General features: G+C 44.2%; 1 protein-coding gene across 1 annotated transcript in view; it reads left to right on the top strand.

The window, feature by feature from the left end:
• Nucleotides 1-23825, top strand: part of SLC25A24 (solute carrier family 25 member 24) — a 306063-nt gene that overhangs the window by 126575 nt on the left and 155663 nt on the right. The window contains exons 5-6 of the mRNA XM_086953894.1: nucleotides 1143-1301; nucleotides 23582-23731. Coding sequence (XP_086810020.1) covers nucleotides 1143-1301; nucleotides 23582-23731 — 309 coding nt within the window. The remainder of the gene's footprint in view (nucleotides 1-1142; nucleotides 1302-23581; nucleotides 23732-23825) is intronic.

Here is a 23825-nt window from a genome sequence, read left to right as displayed (position 1 = left end):
AGGAATGCAAAGGTTATAGTGTAAACTCACTATACACATGCTTTGGAATTGGCGTATATTGCATTTTCGGTAATACTAACTAACAAGTAAAATATATGGAGCCTATTACGAAAGGTAAATTCAGTTGTAAACATAAGTTTATAAGCAAATTTACCTCTGTTAACCCTACCAGAAATTCCCAAAAGGATTCCTGGCAGGCATAGGCCCATTTACGAGTGTGGCCATCTCTGCACCAGTAAATGCAACTCAAGGGGTAGGAATGTGTGTGGGCATTGGGTGTTCGAGGGTATGGGTTGCCTTTGAAGCTTGTGAATGTTCACAAATACGTAGGTTGCTGGGCATTCACAAGCCTCTGTTCTGCCACTTTGCTGCCAGGAAAGGGTGGATTTAGTCTCCTGCCCAGATGTGAATACGCTTTCCATCGTGACACTCCTAGATTTATTGAGGGTGTAGGGAAGAGGTTTCTTAGTAGGAGAAAATATTTTTCCTGTAACAAAACAAGATGCATTTGCACAGATTTTCTATATATTTTTTGATTTGGCCCCACCATATTTTTAGATGTGCAAAAACTGAAACATGACAACAAAGAGATGAGTGTTAGTTGAATGTGAAAGTGTAGAATTTCAAGAGAGATTGTAATTACTGATCCTTTTATAAATTTGTTTTCTAGTTTGTTTACCTATTTCAGGTACATACTGGAAAGATTGATTGACCTGATGATGCAATTGCTGTGCATTGTGAAAGATATATCTACACATTTAGTGATGTAGATAATGTTTAGTAGAATAAAATAAGAGCACTAATTTGGTTTTTGTAATGGATGAATATTTGAAATGATCACGTGCGTTCATGTAAAGTTATTTAAATAGGTCAGTCAGTGAACATTCTACTTTGTTAATAAATTATTAACTCCTACTAGAGTGCCTCATTTTTTTCACTTTTCTGTTCTTTAAATCTTTGTAGATACATATTACGTCTAATGTTCCTTTTCTGAGAGATTTTAACATTTTAACTTAAAATTGATCAAATATTGGATCTAAAAGTAAAAAAGAACTTTGAACTTTCATATTAAATATCTCATCAAAGCACAACTATAAAAATGTGAAATATTGAAATTACAATCTTATTTTATATTTGAGCAGGTGTTAGATATTGGTGATAGTTTAACAATTCCAGACGAGTTCACGGAAGAAGAAAAGAAGAGTGGCATGTGGTGGAGGCAATTGTTAGCTGGTGCAGTGGCTGGAGCTGTGTCACGCACAGGAACAGCTCCTTTAGATCGTCTCAAAGTTATGATGCAGGTACGTAATTGGGGTCAGATTGGCTCAAGCTAACATAGGTAGCTTAGCGTGTCTACTAAAATATGTTTCAAACAGTAACTAATGAAGTGACAGTGACAGCAAACAAAAATGTGAAAATGTTACCTTGGGTAAGCCACACGTATGGTCTTTAGTAGAAAATATAATAGTGTCAGTCTGACTGATTAAGAACTTGTACTGAGTTAGCAAGTGGCTCGAATGGGAATCTGGGAAGAGAAAGCCTGCAGTTAAAAGTGGTATGGAGAGTTAAGCTACTGATGGCAAGGCTTCAAGTTTATTTCCATGATCAGTTCTAGTTTGTGATCCAGTGCAAACCGTAATTCATGGACCAGCGAGCAGGAAACACATCACACACCAAACAACGGGGCCCATCACACATTACCCATAAATGATCCCTGAAGACGGGTCCTGGATTAGGGGGTTTAATTTGTCAGTTTTTGTATATGTACAGTGGTGTAAAATAACCACAAGATGGAGCTGTTATGCAAGTTCTAAATTTCCCACAGTGACATTAGCGGTATTATGGAGTTTTTAATTAACTTAAATAACAGTACCTGTGACTTATTGACGGTCTTCAGGCGGCAGAGCTTACAGAAATCTTCACCTTAAAATACAAAAATTGAGGCACGGGTAGTTTATGACGTCAAGCCGGGTGGCTGTCAGCACGTCTGTGCAGTGTATGTAAAAAAATTCCTAGGCAGTAACGCACTGGAAAACATAAGGCATAAAATGACAGCAAGAAAAGGCCAAGAGGGGAAGGCTAAAATAGAACGTAAATTTAATAAACACATTTAAAAATCATACAGTTTATTACACAATATAAGCTATATGATAATGGAACAATAAAATCAGAAATTATACATATTAATAAAAACAATAATCATCAACATATAAACATTCTAACAGATTCTGTCCATAGTAACCAAGTGGTGAATAAAGTCGACGCGCGTTTCGGCGTGGGACACGCCTTCTTCAGGAGCCACAAAAATTGTATATATAATAATCTGAAACTTACATAAAAAGAAAGGAAAAACCATCACAAATTATTTTTTCACAATATTACATTCTAAAGTGCACTTAATACTTTCCAAATTCACATAATACATTAGTATATTTATAAAAGAGAAAGGCGCTTTCAGCTGTCATTTTATTTCCTATATATTTCATATTGTTTTCCAAACAACATTTGATGTAACATCATAAAATAAAAGCAATGAGTACCCACAAACTTAGACATGGAATCAAGTAAATAAGGGGGAGGGAAGAGGTAGAAAAGGAATGAAAAGAGGATAAAACATATGGTAAAAAACATGAACAATTCAAAAAATCGAAACAACATTATGTTACTGACGGGCCCAATATGTCCCAACCAAAATACAAGCCACCAAACAATTCAATGGGTTGTGCTTTGATGGCATAACCAGTCCCTAGTAACAAGGGGTTACTAGAAGGTATAACAATTAATAACAATTTCATATGAAAATTAAGAGTGAGAGACTTACTCTTAGCTAAAAGATCACTGCATATAAGGGTGCCATCAATATGAATCCATGGATTGGATGAAAGCAGGAAACAATAAGCTCCTATTTCTATAACAACGGATATAATGTTACAATTAAGTATTTCCTATCCTCACAACTATTCATCACGAATCAGCAAATAAACAATTTAAACATCAGATGCCCTATGAGTGCCCTACTCAGTGTGGACAAACAGATTATATTAAGGGCTACTACCGATATAACAAGATAAATGTATCAACAATAGCGTGATCGAGCCAGATTGTAGAAACACCCTTAGCAATGTCCTTTATGTTACTTTCCAATATATGGGTACTAGGTATTCACCTAGGGATACAGTCGAAACACGACAATGGAGAAGAGGATATCTAATAATAAGGTGCAATGGACCCATCAGATAATATATTGTGTAGTCCCTGTGAAGCGGCACTACCTAAAATGCAGAACAGAGGGACAATGATGCCACAATCGACAGATACAGTATCGTTATCGAGGGCAACAAAGATGCAACAATAATAAGGGCCAATCATGTAGAAAATGTGTAGCAATTGTGTACCTTAATGTCCTTCAATGGCGTAATGGGGGCAAAAAGGAGAAAAGAGAACAATATTCAAAATGAGCCCACCTTAAAAAGTTCTTCATAAAGGTGTCTATTTCCTGATGGGTCAAGACAATAAATATTGGATGCTCGATATCTGGCACGAAGCGCTGTGAGAGATTACAAACTGATTCCTGAAAGGATATAATAATTAAAAGCAAACCCATTTACCCCAAACGGGATTCAATAAATGATAGCAATAGCAGTTTATGAAGGGTTATTACCTTTAAAAAGCTCGGCTCTCTTTCTTCCAAATGAACGCGGTGCAAACAATGACTGATGTGCTTATAAATTGAATACGGTGGTAGTTCAGAGCTTCCTGTTGATATTCAGGAATCTGTTCAAAATTAATAACACAAACCCCTCTTATTAACGAAAAGATGAAAAATAAATGCTTTCGTAGATTCGAACTCTCCTAACAGGAAGTTTGATATACGTAAACACAATACTAGGACTCAGCAGGAATATCCACAGGTAGAAGGTTCCATTTCCAATCTTCACCTTAAAACACAAAAATTGAGGCACGCATATTTATGTACCACCGGGTAGTTTATGACGTCAAGCCGGGTGGCTGTCAGCACGTCTGTGCAGTACAGCATGAAACTGCAGGACAATGCCTGAATGAAAAGAATACTGGGCTCGCGCTGAATAAAAGGTAGGTGAGCACGTGCTGAAACTGTTAGGGTGAGTGCCAAACTGTCATTACTTATTTAGTTTTTTTAAATGCTGTTTTCACAGTAATGAACACCCACATTTTCCACATCTCATTATCAAATGAGCAGGAAACCTAACACTTCACTTTCACTTTTCCCGTTCCAAAGTTGCAACATCACCATCATTAAATATCCAAAAACAGCCACCGTTTTATGTCTTAAGTATGACAGAGCAGGAAACATGGCACCATTTCATCTCTGCCACTAAAGGTGTAAATCATTTCAACAAATACCATCAGCCAACACCGGAGCCTGATCTCAGCCCCCGAACAACACTCCTCATGGTCACCTCACACTGGAACCTGATCCTTGCACCGCGTTGTCAACAGTTCACACCAGGATTTATCTTTGCGATATTTTACATTTCATGGTGTTTAACCTCCCAGCAAAACACCATCAGATAATGATCTCTGTTCCCAATAAGTACATTTGAAATGTGAATCTTCAGAGTGCTCTGTGCTTAACCAAAACACACTGGGGTTCGATGCTTGCCCCCGACAACCACATTTCAAGGGTCAGTACTCAACACTGTGGCACGCTGTTAGTCTCTGTTATATCTAATCATAGGCTTCAACATTGGTTTAACACTCACTTAGTTGTTGCCTTGATTACTTTTTACATGGCATATTTTCAGATGGTTATAGTTTCAAAACAGGACTGCAGTTACTCTTTACAGTCTCACACACTGGTGGATCTGGCACCTTAAATATTTTAGGGCGACCGTTATCGTGGTCACTGGTGGGGCGGATGCCAGACAGCTTAAATAGTTCAATGTCTTTAGTAATATTAGTGCCATAAGTCCCATTAGCTGTCAAATAGCCTTCTTTTCTTCGCACGTAAGTTCTTTCCCTTTAAATCGTCGCCAATGTAGAAATCAATAAAGTCTAGTAGACCGCTCTTTTAGTTGTAGTTTATTCTTCAAGTTACATCTTGGTAAATTCCAATGTAAGTCTTCATATAAGCCCCACCAGGAGCAGCCTCTTGGCTGCTCAGCCCATCTTCTCCAACTGCTCCCCCTTCAAGTACAAACATGCATACCATTCCAAATGACATCATATAGCTAGAGCATCAGGCAGAGAATCGGGGCAAGGGAGATGCATTACATAAGAAGCAGATTACTACAGGCAGTTCCCACAGTCGCTGTCGCATCTTGGCATTTAAACAATAGGACACAGGTCAACATGGTCTTCACATGGATTGCATCGGCTGGAACACTCGGCAGTTCGTGAGCAGGCAGAGCATTCAGCACATGCGTCTTTCGTCCAGATCAAGACAACAACATGCTGTCTCGGACAAGAGGCCATTTTCATGCAGGCCCAATCACGTACTAAAGTAAATAAACACAAAAAGAATATTAATTCATGAAATAAAACCCATAATGTTTAACTCTCACCATACTAATACCCTATATTAATTATTACCTAACGAAAGCTATTAAATTTAAAACAGCTTTTCTGTTATTCGTGCACAACTGGCAAAATGTGCAATGTACAACATAGCTTAACCATGCATTAGTGTGATTTTTCAAAGCGCAAACAGTTAATATGTGCTCATGCCATCATAGTTTAAGATATTCAGGATTGGTTAGTCCATGCAGTTAATACATTATTATGGGGGTACTTAATTTCATGAGGGTGCATTTTTGCAAACTTCACTCCATCATTTGGCATTTGCTTATTGTTTTTAATAACACAGCCAATCAGATCTCGAATGTGATGTTTGTCCAGATCCTTGCAAGTGGAAATAATCTTAAAACGTCAGTCCTGCTCACAATGTACCAAAAAAGATTTTAGGAAATAAATAACCTGTATCAATTAAAAAAAATTCTAACCCAGCAGAAGATTAAAAAACGACAGAAAGATGAAATAAAGCTCTCCCAGGAGTCCACATACTTATAATTTGTAGATGAATACTACACCCAACAAACCACACAGAAGCAAACACCGAACCTTAGAAGAAGACCAACTCCACAGAAGTGCTCATTAAGTTCTTATGAATGGAGTGGTGATGGTGAGTCTAATCTAAGAGGTAGAGGTAGGGGACTATACAGGGGGACCCTATCCTTTCGCGTACTATACTTTTTTTTGGCCAAACCTTTTTTGGCCAAACCTTTACAGACGGTTTACCACAAGAATGTCCTTTTTAAACACCCCTCAACATTTTTCCAGGGAGAGGGCAGGGAAAGGGTAAAAAGAAAGATAAGAAGCTCCAGTGGATCGAAGCCAGAGCGACATGGAGTAAGAGCAAGGACATTCAGCTGGGACCAAGTAGGTTGCCAACGCGTGGTCCAGAAGACCGTAGAAAAGTCTAAATCCGGCTCTCCTCTGATTCCATGTCCACTAAGTATAATTGCCTAACTTTCTAACCAGCTTGCATTTGCAATTGTCACTTTTTAACTTAACAGTGGCAACCGGAAAAATCCCCTTAGCGTGGAAGTCAGCACAGGTTTTACCCATTCAAAAAGAAAGCCAATATGCAACCCAAAATCCTATCCAACTATCAACCCATCTCATTGCTGGCTCTTTGGAAAGCAATTAGAAGGCTTCATAAATAAACAACTTGCAGCGTAACTTGAGGTACACAAAATCCTAGACCCTTCCCAATCAGGGTTTAGGTCTTACCACAGTACTGAGTCCGCAGTGATAACAGTCACTGATTCATTAAGCCTCTCTCTTGACTCAGGATTTCTATCCATGCTGCTGGACTTATCCGCAGATTCTGATACTGTGTCTCATACTAGGAAGCTACCGAGACTGCATGAGATAGGTATTCACAGGACAGCTCTTAAGTGGTTCCAACATTTTTGGAGAAATAGAACTTAAACTATCTCTCTTGGCCCATTTAAATCCTCTACCATGCGGATTGACATGGGTGTTCTTTAGGGCTCTTGTCTGAGCTCTACCTTATTTAATATATTTATAGCTCCCCTCATCAAGAGTGCAGAGTAATTTGGCTTTGAATTAATATCAGATGCTGATGATACACAGCTGGTCATCTCTTTTGACAAAGATCTGGACAAAGCTAAAGACTGCTTGGCCAAGGGCATGATAGCTATCTCGGTATGGATGACAACCAATTGCTTAGAGCTTAATGTGGAAAAAAGAGATCATGCTTTTTGGTAAGGCCAACAGCTCTGGGCAGATAATTAGTGGCCGCCAGAATTGGGTTCTGTTCCCACCCATAGGCAGTTAGGTAAGAATCTTGGAGTAAAAATAGACCAAGTTCTATCTATGAAAGAACAACTTCTACAGACACTTGCTTCAATACAATGCGCTTATTGAAGAAAGCCTTCCCATTGCAACTAGAAATACATTAGTTTAAGCACTGATAATTATCAGACTGGACTATGGTAATGCTCTATTGGCCTCAGCGAATGAGACACTTGGGTCCAAATTTGTACAAAACACGGTAGCTAGGCTTGCCTGTAATCTCCTTTCGGGCTCTTTTTCTATACCTGAGCTGAAAACTCTACACTGGTTACCAGTAAGTCAATTGACTTTCCTGCCTAATGTACAACTCCTCGATGGGTAAAAGTCCTTGTTAACTGCAGCGAAACTCAGACGCTACTTCCCAGCTAGAAATGTAAGATCTTTGGACAAAGCGCTGCCTATTGTACTTTGTATTCGACTGACAAGATGTGGAGGCAGATCCTTTTCCTGCTTGGCCCCTTTATACTGGATTAATTTACCTCTTCATCCTTGCCTCTGTATGGATCATAATACGTTTAGATATTTAGAAAAATTCTGGTTTAACTGATCTCTTGTTTTTTTCCCCTGAGACTTTCTGCACCGAGATAACCCTTCTTGGGCAATTTGTGTGCTATATTAAAGTAAAATAAAATACCATTCTTAGATCTGAGAATCCTCCAGATTTATCAATAGTAGAACATACATCTTTGGATGAACTTTGCAACAGTGATAAAATTATCCGAAAACCAGCTGACAAATGGGTGCAAATGTTATTCAGGGGAGGTCTGTGTGAGACTGTCGAATGACCCACAGAATTAATGGATCATGTTAAGGGATCCCAAATGAGACTTTGCACAACATTACAAAAATGTTGTTAGAGTAGTCAGGTAGTAACCAAGAATAAAGCTTACTTCTTAATAGTAAAGTAACTAAGAACAAATTCCTTTTCCGTAACCAAAATCTACAAACCCAGACTTCGCTCTTCTAGATGGTTCATTGTGTCAGGGATAGGGTCAATTTCGGAACCTCTGTTCAAGTTCTGTTATAGGTTCCTGAGACCGCTAATCACCAACATGCCCTCATTCCTTAAGGCTATCAACAATGTTGCATCGGATTAAGAATGCAGATTCAGAACTCATGCTCAGTCTTGACATTGAGTACTTGTATACCAGCATTTCTTAGAGGGCAGGAGACCATCTGTGTTATTGAGAACTTACTAAGGGAGAGTTATCAGCAACAAATGACACCTATGCCAGAGCTTTTGCGCGACAGGCGCTTGCTAAGAACATTTTTGAGTTTGAAAGAACTATCTACAATCAAATTCCAAGTACCCCAATGGGCAGTACTTTTACTTCAGGCTTAGTCTGTTTGTATATCCACCAATTTGAGATGTGTACTATTTACCCGGCCACACACAGTTACAGAAGACAACTGTGCATGTGGAGAAGATAGATTGATGACATATTCATCATCTGTATTGAACCACTAACCTGGTCTTGCAGTTTACAGCATGGCTTAAAGGATAAAAACCCACACCTTAAGGTCACACACACTACCAGCAGCGATAAAATTGTGTTTTTGGACTTCTGCATTATACCAAAGAATGGGAGAGTTATATCCTACACAAACTGGGCGGAATAGATTGCTAATTTTGAACAGTTTCAGGTCATGGTCTCGATGAGAGAACCTCCCCTTTGGCCAATATTTGAGGCTCAGATGAAACTGCACAGAAAAAAGGGATATCAAAACAAAGACTTAGCAACTTCCTTTAAAACTATCTGAAAGACCGTTATCTATAAAGATTATCAATAGAGCAAGTGAACGGGCATGCAATAATAACCACACTTTTCATGCCTTGAGGAGGATAAGCTAGCATGTGTGGCCACATTCTACCCCTTATCCAATATTATCATCCTAATGCTCCCAGCACTCTACGGCGGTAAGATTTTTTTTTCCGATTTCTTTTTTTTTTTTTTTTCCTTTCATGCGGAGTATGTGCAAATTTGCAGAAACTATTAAAGAAATGGACCTAGGTCTAAACATTTCGGGCTTGTCTTTTAATACACCATTTGTAATTCTGAGAATATCAGCTATTGAAATACACCAATTGCAATTCTGAGAGTCACTTATTTGATAACCTGCCCCTGTCACATGAAATAGGTGGGAGTGACTCCACATAAAGTACGTACTAGAATAACTGCGCATAGGAGTATTATCAATTGCAAATGAGGATCAACCCAAATTGCAGAATTGTACAAGAGTTTTACATGACTAAACTACTATTATTGAGTGAGCAAAGATGATTCTATAAATTACAGGCACTTATGTTTGGGCTAAGCGAGGACATACCTTGAGGAATGTTTAACTCTTTGTAGTCTAATTATAGTTTACCGGTAGGATTTCAGCTTTACACAGTCCATTTGAATGGTACAGTGACTATTGAATGCTGCACACCTATAAGGATAATCCTGCAGACATTCTGTATCCCAGGCAAGCGTCTTGTGATAGTTGACTATAATATTCTAAAGATTACTCGCTTTTGTGGCATACATAGTGCTTTACCCGTCATGCAATTTCTGGCCGGCACTAGAAACTATGGGTTTGGCCCAGAGAACATAAAATTATTTAATTACACATCACATTTCCAGAATGACATCTCTCCAATGATTATTAGGCATGAGATGTTTGATCACTACAATATGGCAGCCATTCTGATCACTTTGAATCTCCAGTATCCATAAATTACATTTTATGTAGTAGCAGCCTTGCATTACATCACACAGGGTACTTGATGGAGGTAGTGAGGTGGCTGTAGGCAAATGGCTGGTACTAAACCTTGACAAAGTAAGTACAATGTTCGTTTCCACTTGCTGTGTAATTTTTAATAATACGTTGGACCATATGGCCGGGATGCCCGCCACCCCCTCCCAACACCGATTCCCCATGGGAGGAGACAGACACAAGTTTGAGCTTTTGGAAGGCGGGGGGGAGTTACCCCCCCCCAGCCGTATTTATTAAAATATGAAACAAAATTTAAAACTTTAAATTAAAACGTTTCATAAATTATGTACAATTTTTACTTTCATTACATTTTGATGAAGACCTGTTCTTTGGCTAACCTTAACAGATCTCTAATACAAAGGTTTCCTAGCCGAGTCTAGCATCCTGAAAATGCATCACATTCTAAAATAAAATTGTACATCCTAGCATTAAGGGCCAACGGCAAGGTCTTAACCGGTGTCAGATCCCTACTACCAAATTCCCGCCATCACGGTGTGAGGGGCGCATGCGCAGAGGACTTTACCCTGGTTGCCAACTGTAACTTCCCTTGTCTTGGGGGCCCCCTTTCACTCAACACCATCTTAAAGGTCGTCCGAGTTCCCGTGTGAGGTATCTGTAAGGACAGCGTGGACTCCCCCCCCCTTCCCCCCCCCCCCCTTCCCCACACTCTCTTCCGCCGTCGCGGATATCCGCCCCCGGGAAATTCGTAGGAGGGGCATATAGCCGTCTCCCCCCTGGGAGGGGCCTATGGCCGTCTCCCCCTAGGCGACCCATCCATAGTGGGTGCCGCCTCCCTGTGGGAGGGGCCAATGGCCGCCTCCCCCCGGGCGCTCCCATCCATACTGGGTAGCGCCCCCCCTAGGGACCTTGAATCACTGCTCACCGATCATGACCTTACCGCCCGACCAAAATAAATACGACAGTTGTTTACCTACTAAGGAAAGAAAAGACGCCTAATCTGCCACAGCTTGACAATTCATCAACTTACTCATTTCTACAAAGGGAAAAAAGTCCTAAAGCACAAGACAAGCCTACACACATCTACTCATTCAAAGGCATATATCAATGCTGAAAAATTGCGACTGCATCTCTTTAATACATTCAAATATCGCCAACGATTACTTTATTCCAACAAACATTGCAGAAGGGGCTGGTGGGTGGGTCAAAATTGCTGCTTGTTCCGTCGAGGGCTCACGAGCAACGAGTGGTGCAGCCTTCAGAGCACTTGAACAAGAGGACGCTTCTTCGGATTCCCGCTCTATTTATCCGTCTGCGGGAGGGCGGGGGCCCTCCTCGGGTACGCCCACCTGGGCGCGGTCTTCCGGGCGGGTGTCTAGGACAACCCCTTCTGGGCGGGAAGGGCGTGCGGCTACGCCGCTTTGGGCATACCAGCCGAAACACTCCCCCGCCCAAAATGGTTTCCCGGGGGGATCGGGGCACCCATCCATACGTTCGGGGGGACCGAGTGGTCTTCCCTTTCCATATGGCCGGGATGCCCGCCACCCCCTCCCAACACCGATTCCCCATGGGAGGAGACAGACACAAGTTTGAGCTTTTGGAAGGCGGGGGGGAGTTACCCCCCCGGCCGTATTTATTAAAATATGAAACAAAATTTAAAACTTTAAATTAAAACATTTCATAAATTATGTACAATTTTTACTTTCATTACATTTTGATGAAGACATGTTCTTTGGCTAACCTTAACAGATCTCTAATACAAAGGTTTCCTAGCCGAGTCTAGCATCCTGAAAATGCATCACATTCTAAAATAAAATTGTACATCCTAGCATTAAGGGCCAACGGCAAGGTCTTAACCGGTGTCAGATCCCTACTACCAAATTCCCGCCATCACGGTGTGAGGGGCGCATGCGCAGAGGACTTTACCCTCGTTGCCGACTGTAACTTCCCTTGTCGTGGGGGCCCCCTTTCACTTGACGCCATCTTAAAGGTCGTCCGAGTTCCCGTGTGAGGTATCTGTAAGATACCCCCCTCCCCACACTCTCTTCCGCCGTCGCGGATATCCGGCCCCCGGGAAATTCGTAGGAGGGGCATATAGCCGTCTCCCCCCTGGGAGGGGCCTATGGCCGTCTCCCCCTAGACGACCCATCCGTAGTGGGTGCCGCCTCCCTGTGGGAGGGGCCAATGGCCGCCTCCCCCCGGGCGCTCCCATCCATACTGGGTAGCGCCCCCCCTAGGGACCTTGAATCACTGCTCACCGATCATGACCTTACCGCCACAGGCCGGATAGTTGACCGACTATCCGGTCCCCCCACACCTCCTAAAGGTCATGCCTCCTCAATCCCCTTAGCCATGCTATGAAGTCTCCTATGAGTAAATCATTCCCCGCCCTGGACAGGTGAACCCCATCATTCAAGTAATAGTGATCACCCCGAATACACCCATGGGGAATGCTTTGCAAATGCGCGGAGCGAAATAGTTTCTCAATTTTATTGTTGACTCTCTTTACCGAGTGGTTCAACGCCGTTACAGAGAAACCCCCCCGCCAAACTCTCCTGGGGATCATGTGGGACCAGGCAATTGTGCACCCCGGGAGTCTCCTAGCCAACCAGCTGACTGCCGACAATATGTGTTCCACTAACACTCGTCTTCCCAGTCTTACCAGGTCATTGCCCCCCAGGTGCACTATGATTACAGATGGCGGTGACCTTTGCCGCCCTAAGAGTCCCTCCACAAACGATTGAAATTGGTCAAAACAGAGGCCTCCCTTCCCATGGAAGGTTACTCTGAACCCGTGTTCCCCAGATGTGTGAGTCGCGTCACCTGCCATGAATACGTCCCCGGCGCGCCTCACGTATGAGTGGCCCACAACCCATACCACTTGCTCTCCAGTCGGTGATCCTCGACCGCTGGTCCTCTGGTGATGGGTTAATCCCAGATTCCGCCCCGCGTCACAGGCTTGCGAAACTGTAATTCAAGCAAAAGACAACAAGCGTGAGTGCATTTCATCAGTCTTTTACAACATGTGCAATCACACATACCTCTTGAAACAGTTCGAGGACCAACGGCCTAGCTGTTTCACTTCTTCAGCACCCAGACCCCGAGCCGTAGCCTCAGTAGCGGCCCCTATTCTGAATGAGTGGGTCCCAAAATCGCACGGGTCCATGCCCGCCGCAGCGATTGTAAGTGCTAGCACCCTCTGAAACTGAAATCTCGTCTGAGGGGTGCCATCCTTGTGCCTAAGCAGGCTCCCTCCCCATGTCGCCGGCCTCTGAGCCAAGTATTCCTCTAAACACTTTATCGGACAAGTGGGGCACCCCCGAGCGCGCTGCACAACCACACTATCCCCCATAGCTTCCTGGTCTGTCTTGGACCTGGCTATCGAGATTAGCATCGAATCACCCCGTATCTGCACGTGATCCCTGCATAAGCCTCCCTCCATATCTTGCTTGTTCCTCGCCACGAGTTCGCTTACCCGCATGGCCCCATGAAATGCCAAGGCGAAAGCTGCCCGGAACAGAACTGCTTCGGAAGGGGAGGAGCATGTCTCATCCAGCTTTGCTAAAAGCCGAGACAATCTCTCTAAACCAATCGGGAACCTCGTATCCTGTCTGCGACCTTCCAGGCGTTACCAGCCGCGAAGCGCCTTTCTGACTAAAAAGGAACCCGTTGGGCCCCTTATGCCGTGGAGCTGTGCCATGAATGATATGGCCGCCTTATGTCTGTTGGCAGTTGCGGCTGATCGGCCTTCTCTGTGCAGCGCTACTAAGAACCCCAGGAAGGATTCCTCCTGCCCCCAGCTATGTCTCCCTGCCGGGCCTAAAAAGGCGCAGTAAGAACGAAATGCTCCCTCATAAGCCTTCCTCGTCCTGGGTGCTAAGCTGGCTGCCACGAGGTCTTGTAATCCGGGGCACCGATCAGCCATAGTGCTTCGGGGAATTGTGCCGCTACTAGGTCCGCTGTGGGTAGATAGCCCCTGAAAGCCTGCATGTGTGAACGAGAGAGTGCGTCAGCTGCATTATTCAGTACACCCGGTACATGTTTTGCCCTGAACTGAACATCCAATCTCATGCAACGTAACACAATTTCTTTCAACAGTCTCAAGATCCACTTGCAGCGGGCTGCCTGCTGATTAATGCACTCAACCACAGTCATATTGTCCGACCAAAACACTACTGAGCGGTCCCTAAAATCAGCTGGCCATGCCAACAGAGCCACCCAAATGGGAAATAGCTCCAAGAACCCAATGTTACCTGTTAGGCCACTGGAGTGCCACCACGTCGGCCATACTTGCGCCGACCATTGGTTACCAAATCCCACGCTCCCGGCTAAATCGGTCCACAAACCCAGTTCGTCCGACGACGCTGGGGGTTTGTTCCAAACTACTCGACCGTTGAAGTCCGCCAGAAATGCCAACCAAATGCGCATATCCTGGCGAACCTCTGCGGACAGTCTCGTGCGATGGTGTCCCTCCTTGAGGCCAACCATAGCTTGTGCAATGGAGCGTGAGAAGGGGCGAGCCATCGGTATTACTCTCAAGGCAAAGTTAAGCTGACCCACTGTTTGTTGTAGCTGGTGCAGGGTCACTTTTTCTTTGCCCAGGCATTGTGTTAAGGAAGCCCTGAACTTGGCCACCTTTTCAACTGGCAAACGGAAGCATCCTTCCACTGAATCGAGCTCAATTCCCAGAAACTCCAGTGAAGTAGATGGCCCCACCGTCTTACCTGGTGCCAATGGGACTCCAAACTCCTGCATGAGAATGCAGAAGTCCTGCAGTGCCTGTGCACATTTCGCATTGCCGGCCGGCCCCAAGAACAGGAAGTCATCTAAATAGTGCATCACTTGTCTATGCCGTGTGGCCTCGGTGAATGCCCATTCTAAAAAACAGCTGAACATCTCAAAATAAGCACAAGAAATTGAGCAACCCATGGGCATGCATTTATCCATGTAATACTTCCCTTGGAACGTAAATCCTAGCAAGCACTGGTCCCGCGGGTGTACCGGGAGCAACCTGAATGCTGATTCGATGTCCGATTTCGCCATCAGCGCCCCGGGGCCCAGGTGATTCAGTAGGGCCACGGCATCGTCGAACGATGCGTACCGAACTGAACAGACATCCGGATCAATGGCTTCATTCACTGACGCGCCTCTTGGGGCCGACAGATTATGAATGAGTCTATACTCCCCTGGGTCTTTCTTCGGAACCACTCCTAGAGGTGAACACATGAAGTCCGCCACCGGCCCAAGCCAACTTCTTTGGCAATTTTTCTGGCTGCCACTGCTGGGTTGTGTTGGACGGATTGCTGATTTTTACAAAAGGGGGTCCCCCGAAAATTCCCCACCGGGATGTTGAAGCCATTTAGGAAACCATTCCTCAAAATCCCGGCGGATACATGATCAGGGTATTTGTTCAACCAGGGAGTCCAAGCCAAGATGTCGACGGGTGAAGAAGATTGCCTCCCAAGCATCACCTCACTCCTGCTTGGACCCCCCCTTTCCTCCCGAACCACCGTTCTTGGATCTACAGCTACTCTCCGGGTGTGAGGATTTCCCACAGCCCGCACAAGCATGCCGGAACCTACATGTTCCCTGGGGTCTGTTACAGTTACCTCTGTTGAAACCCCAACAAACCCCGCGCTTGCCCCCATTGCCGCCGGTCTTGGGCTGTGATTCCCCACCGGTGCTTGCTCGAAAGGGCTGCGCAGGCTTTTGCTGAACTGTCCCAGGCCCGCTCCCGCCCAGCGAGGACGTACCTGCCGATCCAGGCAAGAGCTGCTTGTGCCATGATACAGTATCGAGGCAATCCCATGTCAAAGTTGCATCAAACTCTTTGGACTTTCGGAATTGCATGTCATATCCTTTCCACTCATTCCCCCCGTACATGTTATAAAAATCCATGATCCTATTCTGGTAACAGGATAGCTCGGGCAACACTTCAGGCTTACGTTCCCCCATTACTGCCGTAAATATAGAGAAGGCCTTCACCCAGTTTGCTACGGTCTCGTCGACCCTAAATTCCGCCATTTTGGCCCGCCATACGCTGGGGTGCCATAAATCTTTCTGGGTCTTTGCGTATTCCATCTCACGATGGTCGGTCAATAATGAAAACATATTAACATACTTGTCCCCCCATATCATTTCCTTCGTGGCCGCTGGGATGTGCTGTGCCACCCTCTCGCGCCTTGAAGGCACTGAACTTTCCCCCGCCATTGGCAATGGGTTCTTACCGGCTTCAACCGCCGTGTCTGCTGTCTTTTCCCGGCCAACCGTAGTTACTCCTGGCGCCACCTGTGGGGAAATAGAAGGAACATTCGCCGTCCCGGCTTCTCTCGACTGCCGTAACTGCTAGATTATTAATCTAGCCTCCTCGGCTGGATCCCCCGCAGCCACTGCCCCCCGCTTTCTTTTTAAGCCAGGGCAACACTGCCGCTAACTGAAGAGCCAGTTCTGGGGGCATCTGATCATCATTAACCGGGGTGATTACAACAGGGATTGGTAAACCTATATCCGGACTCGGTACCGGGCTGTCCGCCGGTGTGATGGGGGCAGTTGGGGGCACCTCCGGAACCGGGTCCTCCCCGGAAACCACCCTCTTCTTAATACGCTTCCCCCTACCCTCAGGGCCCACTCCCGGCAAGGCCGGGCCTATCACCTTCTTAGGACGGCCCGAGGGGTTGTTCTGGGCCGCTAACTGCTTTTTAACCTCAGCCAAACCTCGACCGATCGAATCAACTTTACCCAGTTTTCGGTCCATGATCGCCATTCGGTTCGACAAGGTGCGTAGTACCTTCTCCAGCTCGGAGCTCTTTCCCGCTTTTTTGCCGGCCATAGCTTTGTTTACTCCGGTCTAGTCGAACGACGAGGTCCCAGATCCTTCACACTCCTGGTACTGAAAGAGAAACAACAAGATTACAAGTTCTCAAAATTGCTGCTTGTTCCGTCGAGGGCTCACGAGCAACGAGTGGTGCAGCCTTCAGAGCACTGGAACAAGAGGACGCTTCTTCGGATTCCCGCGCTATTTATCCGTCTGCGGGAGGGCGGCGGCCCTCCTCGGGTACGCTCACCTGGGCACGGTCTTCCGGGCGGGTGTCTAGGACAACCCCTTCTGAGCGGGAAGGGCGTGCTCCGGCTACGCCGCTTTGGGCATACCAGCCGAAACACGCCCCCCGCCCAAAATGGTTTCCCGGGGGGATCGGGGCACCCATCCATACATTCGGGGGGACCGAGTGGTCTTCCCTTTCCAATAGTGGTCTGCTTCTGAGGGAATCTGCTCTCTTTAACTCTTAAATATTTTGATTGTCCCCTTAAGGCTGGATAGTTTCCAAATTGGAAAAGGTTGGAATTTAGCACTCCTCACCTGAAAGGGTATTGCTTATTGTTGACTCTTTATGTGCTGGATAACAGTGACTGTATAGAAAGAATGTCCAGAGACCTGACAGCATAAGGCATTTGACTTAATATTGAATTTATATCAGCATTTTTTTTGTTTATATATGATTGCAGTATGTGGCCACATGGGGGGGACTGCCATGTTGTTGTTAGGTTCATAACCCATACTTTGCAAGGTAGCGATGTGTAAAGCCACATGTGTCGGATCTCGCACACGCGTGAGTGTGATGTCCAGTGCCTCACTTGAGTGCATGTGTTTGACTATGTGATATGTCACTTACACAGTTGCTGTTAAAAGTTGGCCTAACCTTGTGATTAAAAACTAAGCATCATATTACAGCCTTTAAATGGTGAATGATAGGTTTTTTCATTTATAGTCACCCTAGATTCAAGGCCTGGCAGAGTATCTCAAACCACAAAAATTGTTCATCCGATTGATTTTGGTTTCCCCACTCTTTTTATTTTCAGAATTTCTCCAGTATGGACCGTTCTATGGGATCCCTATGTTCTGAGGAAAGTCGCAGACCAATTTAGCACTCTTCCTGGTAGCTAAAACAGGTCGGCCGGTGACGTAGGGGCTATCAAGTGGTCCAACACGCTCCATATTACTGTCTTTTGATCTTGCCATAGACTTCTGAAAAATTAGGCTAGCTCCGAGGCATTTTTACATTATCACATGTGGCGCGCACACATTTTATTCCTGGAACTAATCCTGGATACGATGGGTCCATACGAGCACTCTGTCCGCTGAGGCCCATTCGGACAGATCATATGTTTGATTCGGATGAGAGGGAAAACCAGTGATGATGCATTCAACCACTGGTGGATGAGGGTTCCATGAACTGTAAAAAATAACATTCACCTTGGATGTTCTAGTCGACTTTTCTAGTCGTTACATACGTTCCTTCTGTTTTGAGTTTAGTTATAGTATACCAGGATGCCGCTTTTGCAAGAATACCACAATAAAAAAATAGCAGAAACTGAGTCAAGAATGAAAGAGTGCAGGCAAAACCTCGAAATGAAGAAGGGTCCAGCTTGCTTACAAAATAGTTCTCATAACATAAGTGTAGGACTTGGCCCTTTTTGGCTAAAATCCCTACACTTTTTGCTTTCCCCCTACACCTTTTTTTCTGACATGGTGTTGCCAACTTGGATGCTTTGGATACTTGGCCACTGCTAAACAGTGCCAAGGTGTAAGTGTTCCCTGTTCAAAGTAATGGTAATTGGTTGTCCATGATTGGTATGTTTGCCTTACTAGTAAAGTGCACTTATGTGTGCCAGGGCTGGTAATGCAAATGCTACTAGTGGGCCTGCAGCACCATTTGTGCCACCCACACAAGTAGCCTTAAAAAGGTAACTCAGGCCTGCCATATCAGGGCCTGCGTGTAGTTTGTGAAACTGCCATGTTCTGTCAAGTGCACTCACTTGCCAGACCCTAACCTTCCCTTTCTGTGCACCTCAGACACCCCCATGGTGGGTCTGGGGTACCCCCTGGACAGGGTGTAGTGCATGTGAAAGGTAGTACATGTGTGTCAGGTTCTGACAGTGAAATAATCTCCATTTCGTTTTTCACCGTTTAAAGGCCATCTTGCCCATAGGACAGAATAGGTAGGCTGGGTAATATGTTTTCCAGCCTATCTTCCCAAATGTTTAAGATGGAACGGTTATGTTTAGTATGCCTGAACTCATAATGTAGTACACATCTTTTTATGTATGTGGTTCTTGCATTGTGTACTCAGAAGCCACTCTTTTAGAAGTGGCTGCGTTTGTGCTCTGACATTTCTGCATGTCTCTGCCTTGCTATGGATTGACTGTCTGGATTTGAAAGCGATAGGATCTGGGTAATGTCTTGACCCAGGGGAGGAGGTAAGACAGCAACAGGCTGACCTGCATCTGGAGTGTAGGGGTAGGAGAAGCCCCTAGAGGTGAAGAGACCTGGGCTGCTGCTATAAAGCAATTGTTCCATGTCCTGCTGAGGGATTGAGAATCCAGACCCCCACTAATCAAAGGAAGAAAGGTGTCACTGGCAGGGAGGCACCCAGAACTGGTTTGGACAGGGGTCAGTGCCCCCTGAAGCACAAAGACTTCAAAGCCATTGAGGGGTATAACTAAGAGAACTGAAGCCCCTGAACTTTGGAGAATGACTTGATCAAGTGTGAACAAGACTGCAGCTACTTCATGGTCAAGGGGACCTTTGCAAAGGAAGAAACAACTGAAGAGACTGAAGGATAGGACTGCTCTTGCTGTGTGATCTGGGGCTGGCCTGCCGTTTGCTGTTTCAACCAAGGAAAGGCTAAAGGGACTTTGCGGTGTGCTATGTCACCCTGCTTGAAGGACTTTGCTGTGTCCTGAAGTAACTATCCCCAAGGGCCTGAGGTGAGCTGGCTCCCTGTTCTGAAACACAGGAAATAAAAGTTTCCAGGAGAGTCTCAGCGGCGCTGTATGAGCATGCCTGTTGCAGCCTGAGAGCCTTGTAAGAACTGCCTGTGATCGTAGGCGCTTTGTGTCCAAATAAGTCTCAGTGGCACTGTGTGCGTGTGCTTTGTGCAGCCTGAGACCTTCATGAGGATCGGCCTGTGATCGTGGGTAGCTGTAGTCCAAGCAAGGATCAGCGATATGGTGTGCGTGTGCTTTGTGCAGCCTGAACCCCTTTGTGAGGATTGTCCAGTGATCGTGTGCACCGCAATCCAAGTGAGTCTCAACGCTGTTGTGTGCGGGTGCGGGTGCGTTTTTCACTGTGAGACCTTTCTGAGGATTTGTCTTCTCGTGTGCACCAGAGAAAAGTGAATCTCAGTGACGCTGTGCGCTTGATCTTCGTGCAGCTAGACTTGTTTGTGGAGTGCCCGTGATCGTGCACCCGGAGTGAAGGAAGATTTAGCGAAGCTGCGTACATGTGCTTTGTGGCAGCCTGAGATCTTTGTAGTTGAAGTTGCCCGTACCGGCAGTCCCGGAGGTGCTGAGTTGTCGGCCCAAGCCGCCGTTACCATTTCACAAAGATGCATTGGAGGCCCAGCCGCTGGGCAAGGAGAGGAGAGTGAGTTTGCGCCCCCTAGGTAACTTGTGTCAACTCCTGGGGCGCGTGCTCGGAGGGAGACGCTCTCGGCCTCTCTGATATGTTGGCAGCTCGAGCCTCTGCGTTGTATTGTGTCGCGGCCCTCATCGCCAAAGGAGTGGTGGTACAGGGGCCGGAGTGCGAAGCTGCACTGTGGGATTATATTATACTGTGTTGGGGGCACTGTGAGAGGCGGAGAGACTGCTTAAAGCCTTGTGATCTGTGCCTGAGTGTATTCTGTATTATTCCATTTCTAAAGAACAGAGTACCAGACTGTCGTATTACGCATTGCATTATTCCTGCATACCGAACTGCCTGATTAGTGTATGACGCATGGCATTTCTATCTGTATAACGAAGTACCTTATTGTCATGTGACGCATTGCATTGTTTCTGAATAACGATCTACCTGATTAGCGTATTGCGCATTGCATTTTTCCTGCATATCGATTACCTCATTAGTGTCTATGCATTGCCTTATTTTTGCAGAATGACATATCTGGTTTGTTGCATTACGCATTGCATTATTTGATCTTGCAAAGTGCCTGATTGTTGCGTAACGCATTGCATTCTTTTCATTGGAGAGTGTCTGATTGCTGCGTTACGCATTACAGTATTGTAGCATTACAACTGTATGATATTATTTTAGGAGTACAGGAGAATGTTTAGAAGTCTTCATTGATATCGCCAGAACTTACAAGGACTGGCTGGCCTAACAACCGGCCAGGAGATATATTACACAACCGCAGATGTTGGTTTTATATTGTGTGGTCTTATTGTATATCTTTTTACATAAAGTTTATACTAGTTTTATAAAACTCGTTTGGAGTCTATTTGTGGTGTCATCATTGCCTTATTGTGAGCATGGTTGCTAATACTTTACACATTTGCCTTGAAGATGAGCCTGGCTGCTCGTGCCAAGCTACTGAGGGGGTGAGCGGGCTATCTAAAAAAGGGACCTTCCTTTTCCTGACGTTGGAAAGCGTGTCCCTACTTGGCCTAAGGTACCTACCTCAGCCAACCAGGGATCCTGGGTCTAACAAGGATATGCTTCTCATGACACAGATTTTTTATAGTCCACTTTAGTTATGAAAAAAACGTTGGCATGTTCATTTATTTGGGTATACTCTAGTATTTGTCAAGGAAAATAATTGAAAACAAGCATGCAAAAGCTATCAATTTTTACCTATTTTAAGAAAAAAAAATATTGTTTTATTTCCATGCAAAAGAAGTTAAAACATATGTGTAAAAAGTACAAATATTTTGCACATCTTTCTGATATATTTCTGATATTTTTCTGATGGGTAAATAGCGTTAAAAAAAAGTTATCTACCCTGCCTACCATTATTTAAAACGAAAAGTATGATCCGACGTGGGATCCGAGCTGGTGACACCCGAAACTTCAAGGAAAGTTGTGTGCTATTTTGGGGAAGTTACATATGCTAATTCTCAACAGTGATTTTAATCTCGCCGCAATTACAAAAACCATGAAGCACAAAAACACACCCACATGTTTTTACATTTCACAAGGAGCGCATTGGTGCTGCAGGGTTGCACTCGAAAAGCCCTAGATTTTCACAAACTATAGTTTACATACAATTTTTATGTAGTTACACACTCGTTTTGCATCTTCAGAGGACTTTTGATACGTAGAAGGCACAGGTGTGCAACTGTGTGCTAGTTGGACAGATACCCCGTAGGATTCATTTTGTAGAATCTAAACTGTCCGCTTGGTTGAAGGCCTCGAGGTTGTTTTTGGTTCCATATAGACATTAAGAGAGCAGAAAAAATCACTAACTATGTGGCACTCTGCATACAACTATGGTGTTTCTGAAAAAAGAGGCTCTCTGCTTTACCTTATTACAATTTCAAGGCAAATATGGACTTGAAAAGCACCAGTGTATAAAATTTGGTCAATATCTAGAAAAAAAACACGTGTATGAAATGTGGTAATATTTGTTTTGGCATTTTTGATGATAGAGCTATTTTCAATAAAACGAAATAACGTAATTAATACGCTTGACTTAATCCTGATTTACTTCTTGGTTTCCAGGAGGAAGTTGCACGTATTGGTCACACCAATAATTTTATTTATTTATATATATCTGTTTTCTTATTGCAAAAATACCATAAAGAGGGTCTATTTTTACACCGCATAAGGCCTCAACCCTATGCAGGGCCGGACGCATTGTAAAGGAAATCATGGGGGAACTGTGCCGATGAAGATCACGTAAGCTTTACACAGCAAGCCGCCTACAACCCGTGATGGGCCGGCCGCATATTACCACATGTATCGCATAGAGTTGCACTGTGGAAGCATTTCAAGACCCCTGGTAAACATGCATATTTTAATAAGAAGAACAAAGGAAAGAAAGAGAGGCCACACCAATAATTTTTACAAATTATTGGATTTTTTTTTATAACTTTCTTCTAATTAATGAAAATTGATTTAAACACCAAAGCAGCTTTTGGCAGGTACCGTAGAGCAGCAAATGTCTAAACGTAAAGTTCGACTTTCATAGATGATATTTTTGCAGATGTGTCTACCTTGCTACTTATTTTTGTACATTTCCTCTCACAAATTTCATAAATAAAACATTTCGCTAATGTAATTAAATCAGCAGCATTTTTGGTAACAATTTAATTATGTCAGAGCAAAAATGACCAGTTCACTCATCCACAGTTTAAGGTGGAGGATTAGCCATATATCTGGCATTTTGCAAAAATAAATAAATCTCTTTACGTACATTTATCTGTGAGAGATGGACGAAGGTAAGGAACTGTGCAACAGGGTTGTTGGGTAGAAAGTCTCCTACAATACCAGTATAGATGGACGAAATGAGATGTGAAGCCGTGGGTTTAACTTTTTCCTAAAATGAGGCACACAAAGAGACAAAACTCGAGATTTGGCTTCTGCTTTGAGATGTTGCATGTGTAGGGCAGGGAAGAAAGTATATGAAAAACATCTATTTTAAGGAGCTTCTGAAAATAAACGGAACATATACTGTCAAGATGGCTTTTGTCCTGCTAAGTATCTATTTGTGCTCTTCTGTCTTTGGTTTAGGTTCATGGTGCTAAATCAGACCTCACTTTAGCTAATGGCTTTAAGAAGATGGTCAAGGAAGGAGGAATCCGTTCTCTTTGGAGAGGAAATGGTGTGAATGTTCTCAAAATTGCACCGGAAACTTCCATGAAATTTTGGGCTTACGAACAGGTAATACCCACCCACAGATATTAAAACATACAAAAATGTTTGTCCGAACTATATTTTCTGCCTTTTTCCTCCACTATTCAGTTGCAAGTTGTGA

Source organism: Lissotriton vulgaris, chromosome 1_1 (genome assembly GCF_964263255.1).
Source record: "Lissotriton vulgaris chromosome 1_1, aLisVul1.2, whole genome shotgun sequence".
NCBI lineage: Eukaryota > Metazoa > Chordata > Amphibia > Caudata > Salamandridae > Lissotriton > Lissotriton vulgaris.
The sequence above is the reverse complement of the archived record's forward strand: the minus strand, read 5'-3'. Positions and strand labels throughout refer to the sequence as shown.